Source organism: Ranitomeya imitator, chromosome 2, assembly GCF_032444005.1.
Source record: "Ranitomeya imitator isolate aRanImi1 chromosome 2, aRanImi1.pri, whole genome shotgun sequence".
Lineage (NCBI taxonomy): Eukaryota > Metazoa > Chordata > Amphibia > Anura > Dendrobatidae > Ranitomeya > Ranitomeya imitator.
Window position 1 is genome coordinate 160,768,700 of NC_091283.1, and position 12,729 is coordinate 160,781,428.

Consider the following 12,729-nt stretch of genomic DNA (forward strand, 5'->3'; position numbering starts at 1 on the left):
ACTATATGGCAGCTATGTGGCAATAATGAACGGTGCAGAGCACTATATGGCACAGCTATGGGGCAGGAATGAACGGCGCAGAGCACTATATGGCACAGCTTTGGGGCAGGAATGAACGGTGCAGAGCACTATATGGCACAGCTATGGGGCAGGAATGAACGGTGCAGAGCACTATATGGCACATCTACGGGGCAATAATGAACGGCGCAGAGCACTATATGGCAGCTATGGGGCAATAATGAACGGTGCAGAGCCTATATGGCAGAGCTTTCTATGGCACATCTATGGAGCAATAATGAACAGTATGGAGCATTATATATGGCACAGCTTTATATGTAGCATCTATGGTGCAATAATGAACAATATGGAGCATTATATGTGGCACAGCTTTATATGGAGTTTTCCCAGTTTTTTGTGGCAAAATTAGGGGGGTCGGCTTATACTCGGGTCGGCTTATACTACTCGTATATATATGGTATATCAATTATAGTAATACTATGCAAGTACAGTCATGGCCAAAAGTATTGACACCCCTGCAATTCTGTCAGATAATACTCATTTTCTTCCTGAAAATGATTGCAAACACAAATTATTTGGTATTATCTTTATTTAATTTGTCTTAAATGAAAAAAACACAAAAAGAATTGTCCTAAAGCCAAATTGGATATAATTCCACACCAAACATAAAAAAGGGGGTGGACAAAAGTATTGGCACTGGTCGAAAAATCATGTGATGCTTCTCTAATTTGTGTAATTAACAGCACCTGTAACTTACCTGTGGCATCTAAGAGGTGTTGGCAATAACTAAATCACACTTGCAGCCAGTTGACATGGATTAAAGTTGACTCAACCTCTGTCCTGTGTCCTTGTGTGTACCACATTGAGCATGGAGAAAAGAAAGAAGACCAAAGAACGGTCTGAGGACTTGAGAAACCAAATTGTGAGGAAGCATGAGCAATCTCAAGGCTACAAGTCCATCTCCAAAGACCTGAATGTTCCTGTGTCTACCGTGTGCAGTGTCATCAAGAAGTTTAAAGCCCATGGCACTGTGGCTAACCTCCCTAGATGTGGACAGAAAATAAAAATTGACAAGAGATTTCAACGCAAGATTGTGCGGATGTTGGATAAAGAACCTCGACTAACATCCAAACAAGTTCAAGCTGCCCTGCAGTCCCAGGGTACAACAGTGTCAACCCGTACTATCCGTCGGCGTCTGAATGAAAAGGGACTGTATGGTAGGAGACCCAGGAAGACTCCACTTCATACCCCAAGACATAAAAAAGCCAGGCTGGAGTTTGCCAAAACTTACCTGAAAAAGCCTAAAACATTTTGGAAGAATGTTCTCTGGTCAGATGAGACAAAAGTAGAGCTTTTTGGGCAAAGGCATCAACATAGAGTTTACAGGAGAAAAAAGAGGCATTCAAAGAAAAGAACACGGTGCCTACAGTCAAACATGGCGGAGGTTCCCTGATGTTTTGGGGCTGCTTTGCTGCCTCTGGCACTGGACTGCTTGACCGTGTGCATGGCATTATGAAGTCTGAAGACTACCAACAACTTTTGCAGCATAATGTAGGGCCCAGTGTAAGAAAGCTGGGTCTCCATCAGAGGTCATGGGTCTTCCAGCAGGACAATGACCCAAAACACACTTCAAAAAGCAGTAGAGAATGGTTTGAGAGAAAGCACTGGAGACTTGTAAGGTGGCCAGCAATGAGTCCAGACCTGAATCCCATAGAACACCTGTGGAGAGATCTAAAAATGGCAGTTTGGAGAAGGCACCCTTCAAATATCAGGGACCTGGAGCAGTTTGCCAAAGAACAATGGTCTAAAATTCCAGCAGAGCTTTGTAAGAAACTCGTTGATGGTTACCGGAAGCGGTTGGTCGCAGTTATTTTGGCTAAAGGTTGTGCAACCAAGTTGCACAACCAAGCTGAGGGTGCCAATACTTTTGTCTGGCCCATTTTTGGAGTTTTGTGTGATATGATCAATGTTTTGCTTTTTGCTTCATTCTCTTTTGTGTTTTTTTCATTTAAGACAAATTAAATGAAGATAATAATACCAAATAATTTGTGTTTGCAATCATTTTCAGGAAGAAACTGAGTATTATCTGACAGAATTGCAGGGATGTCAATACTTTTGTCCATGACTGTATAACACAATATTAAACAGATAAATCACAATTTTTATTTTCTTACTTTCTTTTTTATGTATATATATATATATATATATATATATATATATATATATATATATACAGTGGGGCAAAAAAGTATTTAGTCAGTCAGCAATAGTGCAAGTTCCACCACTTAAAAAGATGAGAGACGTCTGTAATTTACATCATAGGTAGACCTCAACTATGGGAGACAAACTGAGAAAAAAAAATCCAGAAAATCACATTGTCTGTTTTTTTAACATTTTATTTGCATATTATGGTGGAAAATAAGTATTTGGTCAGAAACAAAATTTCATCTCAATACTTTGTAATATATCCTTTGTTGGCAATGACAGAGGTCAAACGTTTTCTGTAAGTCTTCACAAGGTTGCCACACACTGTTGTTGGTATGTTGGCCCATTCCTCCATGCAGATCTCCTCTAGAGCAGTGATGTTTTTGGCTTTTCGCTTGGCAACACGGACTTTCAACTCCCTCCAAAGGTTTTCTATAGGGTTGAGATCTGGAGACTGGCTAGGCCACTCCAGGACCTTGAAATGCTTCTTACGAAGCCACTCCTTCGTTGCCCTGGCGGTGTGCTTTGGATCATTGTCATGTTGAAAGACCCAGCCATGTTTCATATTCAATGCCCTTGCTGATGGAAGGTTTGCACTCAAAATCTCACGATACATGGCCCCATTCATTCTTTCATGTACCCGGATCAGTATTCCTGGCCCCTTTGCAGAGAAACAGCCCCAAAGCATGATGTTTCCACCACCATGCTTTACAGTAGGTATGGTGTTTGATGGATGCAACTCAGTATTCTTTTTCCTCCAAACACGACAAGTTGTGTTTCTACCAAACAGTTCCAGTTTGGTTTCATCAGACCATAGGACATTCTCCCAAAACTCCTCTGGATCATCCAAATGCTCTCTAGCAAACTACAGATGGGCCCGGACATGTACTGGCTTAAGCAGTGGGACACGTCTGGCACTGCAGGATCTGAGTCCATGGTGGCGTAGTGTGTTACTTATGGTAGGCCTTGTTACATTGGTCCCAGCTCTCTGCAGTTCATTCACTAGGTCCCCCCGCGTGGTTCTGGGATTTTTGCTCACCGTTCTTGTGATCATTCTGACCCCACGGGGTGGGATTTTGCGTGGAGCCCCAGATCGAGGGAGATTATCAGTGGTCTTGTATGTCTTCCATTTTCTAATTATTGCTCCCACTGTTGATTTCTTCACTCCAAGCTGGTTGGCTATTGCAGATTCAGTCTTCCCAGCCTGGTGCAGGGCTACAATTTGGTTTCTGGTGTCCTTTGACAGCTCTTTGGTCTTCACTATAGTGGAGTTTGGAGTCAGACTGTTTGAGGGTGTGCACAGGTGTCTTTTTATACTGATAACAAGTTTAAACAGGTGCCATTACTACAGGTAATGAGTGGAGGAAAGAGGAGACTCTTAAAGAAGAAGTTACAGGTCTGTGAGAGCCAGAAATCTTGATTGTTTGTTTCTGACCAAATACTTATTTTCCACCATAAAATGCAAAAAAAAATGATAAAAAAAACAGACAATGTGATTTTCTGGATTTTTTTTTCTCAGTTTGTCTCCCATAGTTGAGGTCTACCTATGATGTAAATTACAGACGCCTCTCATCTTTTTAAGTGGTGGAACTTGCACTATTGCTGACTGACTAAATACTTTTTTGCCCCACTGTATATATATATATATATATATATATATATATATATACATACACAAAGATTATAGAAAAAGAATTGTAAAAAGTACATATAAGTACATATATACTTTTTAATCTTTAACGTTATGTGTAATATATATATATATATATACACACACACACACACACACAAATAATGACGTCAAGGATTAAAATATTAAATTATTTTTATATGTAAACATGTATATATATGGTAATTTTAATCATTTTTTAATCTTTGATGTTATCCTTTTCCATTTCCACATTTTCTATTATCCAGAGCTGTCAGGCCAGCTATAAGTAGATGCTTGGGGGTGGTAACATGAGAAGTGTATATTTGACAGCAGAATTACTTTCCATATCTGCATGATAGGTTTTCTTGTGGGAACTGGGCAAAATGAAAGGTACGGTGGGAAAATTCAGTCGGCTTCCCTCACCCATAGGAACGTCCAGCAGGAGAATATAGGGAGGAGGCATGGGATTTCCTAACAATGGGGGGCAACAATCTGCATGACAAAAGAAAATGGAAGCTAGGATCTTCAATAGCTGTCCATTGTCTACAAGGTGACCTTGAGGTTAAGGAGGGCTCTCTCGCCTTCTACTCAACTGCAGACTGTGAGATCTCCTTACAGACAGCACTTAGTGCCCCACTGTTCCCAGGCCCAGCTAACATGATGAACTCCAGTCACGAGATGCTGTACTGGTGAAAGCACACTCGTGTGGACAAATTTGTTTAATATGGTTAATATGGACACAGAATTAAGTAGCAAATGCGTAAAATGTGCAAATCACCTGGACAATCGGAGACCTAAGTCGTCAAATTAAAAAAAAAAAAAAAAGCTTTATAGGGCAAAAATAATAAGAAAGCTATTGGAATTTTTTTGGTGTTTTAGACCTTTTTTTATTGTTTTAACATCGAATAAAGAAATGAATTATAGTATAATTACATATACACGTGTGTGTGTGTGTGTGTGTGTGTGTGTGTGTGTGTGTGTGTATATATATATATATGTACATACATACTTTATTTAATTTACGATTGTGCATAAATTAAACATGAGACGTATAATGTGTAAAATAACCATACAAGAGTCAACTTGTCTGCAGCCTCAAATAGCTGATAATGGGGTAAAAAACAACAACCCAAAAACAGATATCAGATAGCCTTTAGGTCATCTGTCCTTTCAAGTAAAGCAACACTCCATGCTTGGAGAATATTTGCAAATAAGTTTTTTTTCAATGAATCTTTACCTTTTTTGGTCCTGAAGTTATAAGAGGACCATTATAAGTTTTATGTTAAGGGGACAGGTATGATCAGTTCCGTTACTGGCTTTACCATAGGACGATCATTTTTCTTTCCGCATGTTTAGTGTGGGTACTGATGGGAAATGTAGCACACAAGTCACTCTGGATGTGAAACATTAAACAACCCCTGATTCCACTTCTATTAAAATTGAGAATATTTCCCTAAGTGACTACTAACTTTATCTTTAGATGGGGAATCTGAACAATTTTGCCTCCAAGAAACATCAGGGTTCTCATTAGAAAAGCGTTCAAACCCTCGGCCGATGCACTGACTAACTTGCCTGCAGACTTCGGTCCTAAGCCAGGGTGTAGGGATATTACAATGAGTGTGGGAAAGCGGGAGGATGGGCATGAACCTTAATGACAGTCCCAGAGATGAGAGCATCAGGAAGGAGTTAACCTGGGAGGGGTGAGATCTTGCTGGCAGGTGTATAGGAGTGGGTGAGATGTGGCTCCAGATCCCAGGCAAAGAAGTTCTCACAACTCATGAGGCAGGTGTTCCTCTGTGCCACATCACTAAAAAAAAAATACATAAGGTTCAATGCACCGTAATGTTTATTGTGGAATTCTTTCTAAATCCTGCTGAGGTGGAACAAAAACACGCAAACCATCGGGGGATGCAATGTGCAAAATTCCCTGAAGACCCAAATACAAAGCCAGGACAAGTATTGTTCCTGTGAGCCATGGGATCCAAGTTAGCTTTGCGAATATAGGTCAATAATCAAACCTGTTCCCCACATAGGACTTAATAGTAAGAGTACAATATAAAAGAGCGGTATAATACGATAGTACAATATTGTGATCTCATAGTGTAACATTCTCAGATATTATAAAATAGCTCAAAAGATTAGTACATCATAATACTACAAGAATAGAGGCTAGACAGCGACTATTTCCTTGACATGGGTCACGCTGCCACAAATCGCTCTGTGCAGCTGCTATTTCTCAGTTTCACACTGTGACCCCTAAGGTACTGAAGCCATGACAAGCAAGTTGCAGAAAATCCAGGTCAGTTCAACTTTTTGTGACTTGCTTCTCGCAGTATCCAGGGGGCTAAAATACGAACTCATTAAAGGGAACCTATCACCTGAATTTGGCGGGACCGGTTTTCGGTCATATGGGCGGAGTTTTCGGGTGTTTGATTCACCCTTTCCTTACCCGCAATATTGGATAGAAGTTCATTCTATGTCCTCCGTAGTACACGCCTGCGCAAAGCAAGATTGCCTTGCGCAGGCGTGTACTACGGAGGACATAGAATGAACTTCAATCCAATATTGCGGCCAGCATGCAGCCAGAGGGTAAGGAAAGGGTGAATCAAACACCCGAAAACTCCGCCCATATGACCGAAAACCAGTCCCACCAAATTCAGGTGACAGGTTCCCTTTAACCTGTATTACGCTGCCAGCAAGGCTCCATGAGGTCGTACAACATACGGAGTTTCACATTTCTAACGCTCAGATGAGCTCTGCTTGGAGATCTGTTCAAAGTAAAAATTTTGGGTGACGATGACGGTTGTCAGAGCTGTCATACATAGTACCTGTTCAGGTTGTCGTGCAGACTTATAGACGACAAAAGGTTGGATTAAAGAATTTTTCTCTAAGGTAAAGAGGGGCTGAGATTCCCCGTACATGAAGCAGATGGATCCCTGTGCGACTCGTCATCATTTTATTGGTAAGATACAAGCTGCAAAAAAAAAAGTTCCTGCAAAGCGGTGAGGAGACGTGTGATCTGACCGATGCACCCAAATGGGAAATGCAATAGGATATAGTAAAAACATGGTTCACATGTGTAAACTTGAGAAACCAAAAAGAGGACTAGAATCGAGACATGGGTTACATGACTAAATTCTAAAGTAAAACGGCAAAAGAGGTGTTATAAAATAAAATTACCTTTATCAACAAATGTGTCCTCCTTATACTGGATTATTTCTGTTTTATACCTTTTATGAATTTAAGTCATGTTTTGTGAGCGCCTTAGTGCCACCACTTACCACATTTGTTAATAAAGGTAATTTTATTTTATAACACCTCTTTTGCCCTGCTACTTTATAATTTAGTCATCCAACCCATGTCTCGGTTCTAGTCCTCTCTTTGGTTCCTCTCGTTCTGCCAAATGGTTCTTCCATTCACCGATCCACATTGACACCTTTGAATATTTGCAACTTTGATGCATAAATATAATTTGTTGTTTTCTTTCCCTTGTACATATATGTCTAACGTGTAAAATGGAGTAACATATCAGTGACCTGTGAAGCTTGCAATCTAATATCTGCCAGGAGCAGACTCGGAGAATGCGAGGAATGAGAGCCGGATAACTAACACCCCCTATCTCTGGCCCAACGATCAGGTGTCTTCACACAATGAACCAGCCCTGACTCACAGGGAACTTTCCTCCACCAAACAAGCTCACAGCAAAAATTCCCACGGGGAGGAGGCGCTGGCTCTTGATGCCTCTTCAAGAAGGAAGAAAAAAAGAAGGACGCCCAAATTTACCACAAACTACAAGAGAAGCACTGGTCCTACTCCTGGCATGGCGCGGGGACTCCTCATGTCATAGGGCTGCAATATACTTACATGAAAACGACGACTCCTAGATATACAGCTAATCCAATGCAATAAATAGAGTATATGATATATTGTAATGCAGTACAATAAAGTTAGAAGTAGATATAAAGTGTCAAATATTACATTACATTCTTTTTACAGTAAAGTCCAGAGCTTGCAGTATGTCTAATACAGAAGGACAAATCTAGAAGGGAACATAACAAGAAAGTAGCAGAATACACAAAAGGAGAACATAGTAATGTTTAATGCTGTATAACAAAGTAGCTTATATATAAAGTAGTACAATGCAGCAGGGAGGCATAGGACAAAGTAGGAAAGATTCTGGCAGAATAATATAACATTAAACAACATAAAATAAAGACATTTAATGTCACATAATATAACGGAGCATAAGGCTATGTGCACACGATTAGTATTTGCAATAGATTTTTCTGCTGAAAAATAAAAACAGCGTTGGCAGTAAAAATGCTGCATAAAATGTGTGTTTTGATGGGGGATTTTTTGCACATTTTTGATGCGTTTTTACTCTCATGTTTCTCCCATTTGTTTGAATGGGTGAAAACGCTGACAGAATTGACAAGCTGCAGATTTGAAAAATAAAAGCTTTGAAGGTTCAAATTTATAAGGAAAAAAAAGCAACACGTGAGATTCCAGAAGCCGCCTTCTCTTTGTTGCTGCTGCAAAACATTACAATGTTTTTTGTCCATGGCAAAAATGCAACATGTAGATAGAAACAAAAGAGTAGAATATAATGTAGCATAATATAGTAAAGTGTAATTCAGTACTATAATAGAGGTATAATGTAACGTTTATATAATAGAGGTATAATGTAACGTTTATATTATAAACTACCGTATATAAAAGCAGCATAATATGGCAGAGAGGTATCATAGTAAAGTGTAATATATAAAATAGGAATGCAATATAATATAGCAAAGTATACGAGAACAGAGTAAAATATGACGCTGTATAATATGAAGCCGCCTAATGCAGCACAGATGTGTAATATAATAGAGAACCATGTTTCTGGTAGCACCTACAGTATGGATAGAGCAAACTGGTCATTATTTTTCTTTTTGTTATCGTGGCTATAGAATTGTTATTTCCTAAACAGTGCTGGTCCTATTTGGGGGGGGTGGGGGGTTGGGTTTCTGTAACATCTGAGAAGCCGAAGCTGATATTGCTGATATTGCATGAGATGGATATAAGGAGTTGGTAGCACTCTCGCCTATGAAGATTTCGTGCAGAAATTGTGCATTGTCCTGAACACACAGGAGTCCCAAAATGTAATTATAGTTAGAAGATAAAGAGGTGATGTCCCCCATGTGAGGGGTGATGTCCCCCATGTGAGCTGAACTGGCAGCCATTAGAGTATGTTCCCACGGTCAGTAACCGGCAGCGCTTTGGACGCAGCACATGTCTGCTCCGTCCAAAACGCTGCTGGCTTTTGTACGCGCGGTGATTCCGCATGTGTTCACTGAACCGTGGGGAATCACAGCGTCCTACACATTGGAAGGGAAATTTATCTTCCGGAGACTGAGCGTCTCCACAAGATAAAATGGCATGCTGCGGTCTCGGAAGATGCACCGAATGTCCGTCTCCGCAGGGAAGCCGGAGGCGTCCCTGCACACATAGTGGAGATGGGATTTCTTCAAATTCCATCCACTATGCTGTAACATCTGGCCGCTGTGAGTTGGACGCTGAGGATGTATGCAGCGTCCAAAAGGCAGCGTTTTCTGACTGTGGGAACATACCTTTACAGTGGTGAAAAAAGTTTTCCCATATACAAAGAATGGAGATGCCTGTAATTTTTATCATAGGTACACTTCACCGGAGACAGAATCCAAAACAAAAAAACTGAAAATCACATTGTACGATTTTTACATAATTAATTTGCATTTTATTGAATGAAATAAGTATTTGATAAAACTGAAAAATAGAACTTAATATTTGGTACAGAAATCTTTGTTTGCAATTACAGAGGTCAGACATTTGCTGAAGATCTTGTCCAGATCTTTCAGATTTCGGGGCAGTCGCTGGGCAATAATGAGTTTCTGCGCCCTCCAAAGATTTTCTATTGGGTTCAGGTCTGGAGACTGGCTAGGCCACTCCAGGACCTTGATATGCTTCTTACAGAGCCACTCCTTAGTTGCCCTGGCTATGTGTTTCATCTCATTGTCATGCTGGAAGACCCAGCCACGACCCCTCTTCAATGCCCTTACTGAGTGAAAGAGATTGACCAAAATCTCGCGATACATGACCCCATCCATCCTCCCTTCAATACGGTGCAGTCGTCCTGTCCCCTTTGCAGAAAAGAACCCCCAAAGTAAGACGTTTCCCCCATCATGCTTCATGGTTGGGATGGTGTTCTTGGGATTGTACTTATCCTTCTACTTCCTTCCAACACGGCGAGTGGATTTGATACCAAAGAGTACTATTTTGGTCTGATCTGACCAATTGACCTTTTCCCATGCCTCCTCTGGATCATCCAGATGGTCAATGGCGAACTTCAAAAGGTCTGGACATGTACTGGTGTGAGCAGAGGGACTTTACGTTGCCCTACAGTATTATAATCCATGATGGTGTAGTGTGTTAATAACAGTAATGTTTGATACTGTGGTCCCAGCTCTCTCTCTAGGTCATTGACCAAGTCCTCCTCTGTAGTTCTGGGCTGATTCCTGACCTTTCTCTGAATCATCCTTACCCCACGAGGCGAGATCTTGTATGGAGCGCCAGACCGACAAAGACTGACAGTCATCTTGTGTTTCTTCCATTATCTAAAAATTGTACCAACAGTTGTTGCCTTCTCACCAAGCTGCTTGCGTATTGTCCTGTAGCCCATCTCAGCCTAGAGCAAGTTTACAATCAGCTCTTTGGCCTAGGCCATGGTGGAGAGGTTGGAGTGTGATTGATTGCAAAGACAGGTGTCTTTTATACAGGTAATGAGTTCAAATAGGTGCAATTAATACAGGTAATGACTGCAGAGTAGGAGGGCTCCTTAAAGATAAACTATCAGGTCTGTGAGAGCCAGAATTCTTGCTGGTTGGTAGGTTATCAAATACTTATTTCATACAATAAAATGCAATTTAATTACCGTATTTTCTGGCGTATAAGACTACTTTTTTAACCCCTGAAAATCGTCCAAAAAGTCGGGGATCGTCTTATACGCTGGGTACGGCGTGTGCAGGGAGCGAACCTGGATGGTTCCCAGGGCCTGAAGGAGAGGAGAGACTCCTTCAGGCCCTGGGATCCATATTCATGTAAAAAATAATCATGAATATGGATCCCAGGGCCTGAAGGAGGGTCTCCTCTCCTCCAGACCCTGGGAACCATACGCACCGCACACACCGTATAAGATTATTGGGCGTATAAGATGACCCCCGTCTTATACGGCGGGTATATCCCAAATTCCATATTTTATATGGAAAAGTTGGGGGTCGTCTTATATGCCTAGTCGTCTTATACAGCAGAAAATACGGTACTTAAAAATCATACAATGTGATTTTCTGTATTTTTAGATTCCGTCTCTCACAGTTGAAGTGCACAGACAAAAAAAATAAAAAATCAGACCTCTCCATTCTTTGTAGGTGGGAAAACTTGCAAAATCGGCAGTGTATCAAATACTTATTTTCACCACTGTATACTGGTGGTCACCCCCAGCCAGACACAATCTGTCACCTCCATCCACCATCATATATGTACTTGTCATGCCATGCAAACCCAACAGTGGCGTGCCCCCCTCCCCTCGCTCTCTGTGAATAAAGCCTTTCTCCGCATTATCACAGCAAACAGGATGCTGTGTGGTCAGAAAATAGCAAGAGGGAGAGCAGTGCAAGGGAACCCTATGGCCTGGCTGTTTTCACCAGGCAAATTAAGCTGCAATTTCCCTCCCACTGGAGCCTATGGACCCTGACCTCCAGGCCAGAGAGGTCTGGAAAATGTCCATAATTAACTATTTCTTAGAAACGATGAGAGCCCAGATTCCGTCAGTATAATCAACGATCGAGGAGATCTAATTCATTTTGCATAGATCAGCTTGTGCCTCTCTGGGTGACATTTTCAATGTTACAGGCACCAGACGAGACTTTCCAGATAATTGGACAAAAGTAAATTAAAATGATGTTTTAAGCAATTAAATTACTTTATTAGTTCATGTAATTTCCTATTTTCCATTTTATACTTCAAATTCCATATTATCCGACCGTTCCACATCAAATACTGAGGCAATGATTGTGGCGTCCTCCTAAGTGAAAGAAGGGCTTTTGGTGATTCCAGATGCGGTGCAGCGACTTCAGATCAGATTGCAGAAAAGTTTTGCAGTGCAATTTAGTCAAGATGTTTTTAATTTTTCAAAGCAAAAATATATAAAATGTGCATGTGTATATTGCAATTTCATAGTTCCTTTAATTCTTCATATATGAATTGGACTGACTCAAGGATTGGGATGACTGACTCTGGATTGGACTGACTCAAATATGATGCCTGGCTACCCGGAAGAGATTTTTCCCCAATGCTTCTTCATCACCAACCCTTAGGCAACCCTGACGTGCTGGATTACTGGACAGATGTCAATGATGCTTGATATGAGCTGGAGTTTAAGATTTTCCAGATTATTGAACAGGCATTGATGGCTTCGTATCTGTTGGATTGTAGCACTTTCCAGAGTAATGGACAGTAGAGTTGGGAAAAAAGATTCAACAGACCCTGGTCTGGCGGCTATGGACTATAGCCATGATCATAGGCCTGCAAACCTCCTCACTCCTGCAGTCATCTCTTCGGATTAGTAGTAATGGAGTGACATCTTGTGCGCATCGTGCCACACTGTTGATGTCCCATCAGGCCAACTGATCTGGAGAGGCACCGGGCAAGCCACAAAGTTGGAAGAAATTTGAGGGCTCCAATCAGGTGGCCATGGACTACCAACATGGCTGCAGTAAAAAGGTCATGCAAATCTTTTTGCTCACTTCTAGTGGGCAGAAATGGAAAAGCAGATGAAAATC

The 12,729-nt window shown here is 41.1% G+C and overlaps 1 protein-coding gene across 8 annotated transcripts in view; it reads right to left on the reverse strand.

The window, feature by feature from the left end:
- EXD3 (exonuclease 3'-5' domain containing 3) overlaps nucleotides 1–12,729 on the reverse strand; it is a 356,324-nt gene that overhangs the window by 71,445 nt on the left and 272,150 nt on the right. Inside the window, exon 23 of one of the 8 annotated variants that reach the window (XM_069747673.1) lies at nucleotides 5,572–5,681. The exons of the other annotated variants lie outside the window; for them this stretch is intronic. Coding sequence (XP_069603774.1) covers nucleotides 5,679–5,681 — 3 coding nt within the window. The 3' untranslated portion in view covers nucleotides 5,572–5,678. Of the gene's footprint in view, nucleotides 1–5,571; nucleotides 5,682–12,729 lie in introns of those variants that run through there. 8 annotated transcript variants of the gene reach the window in all.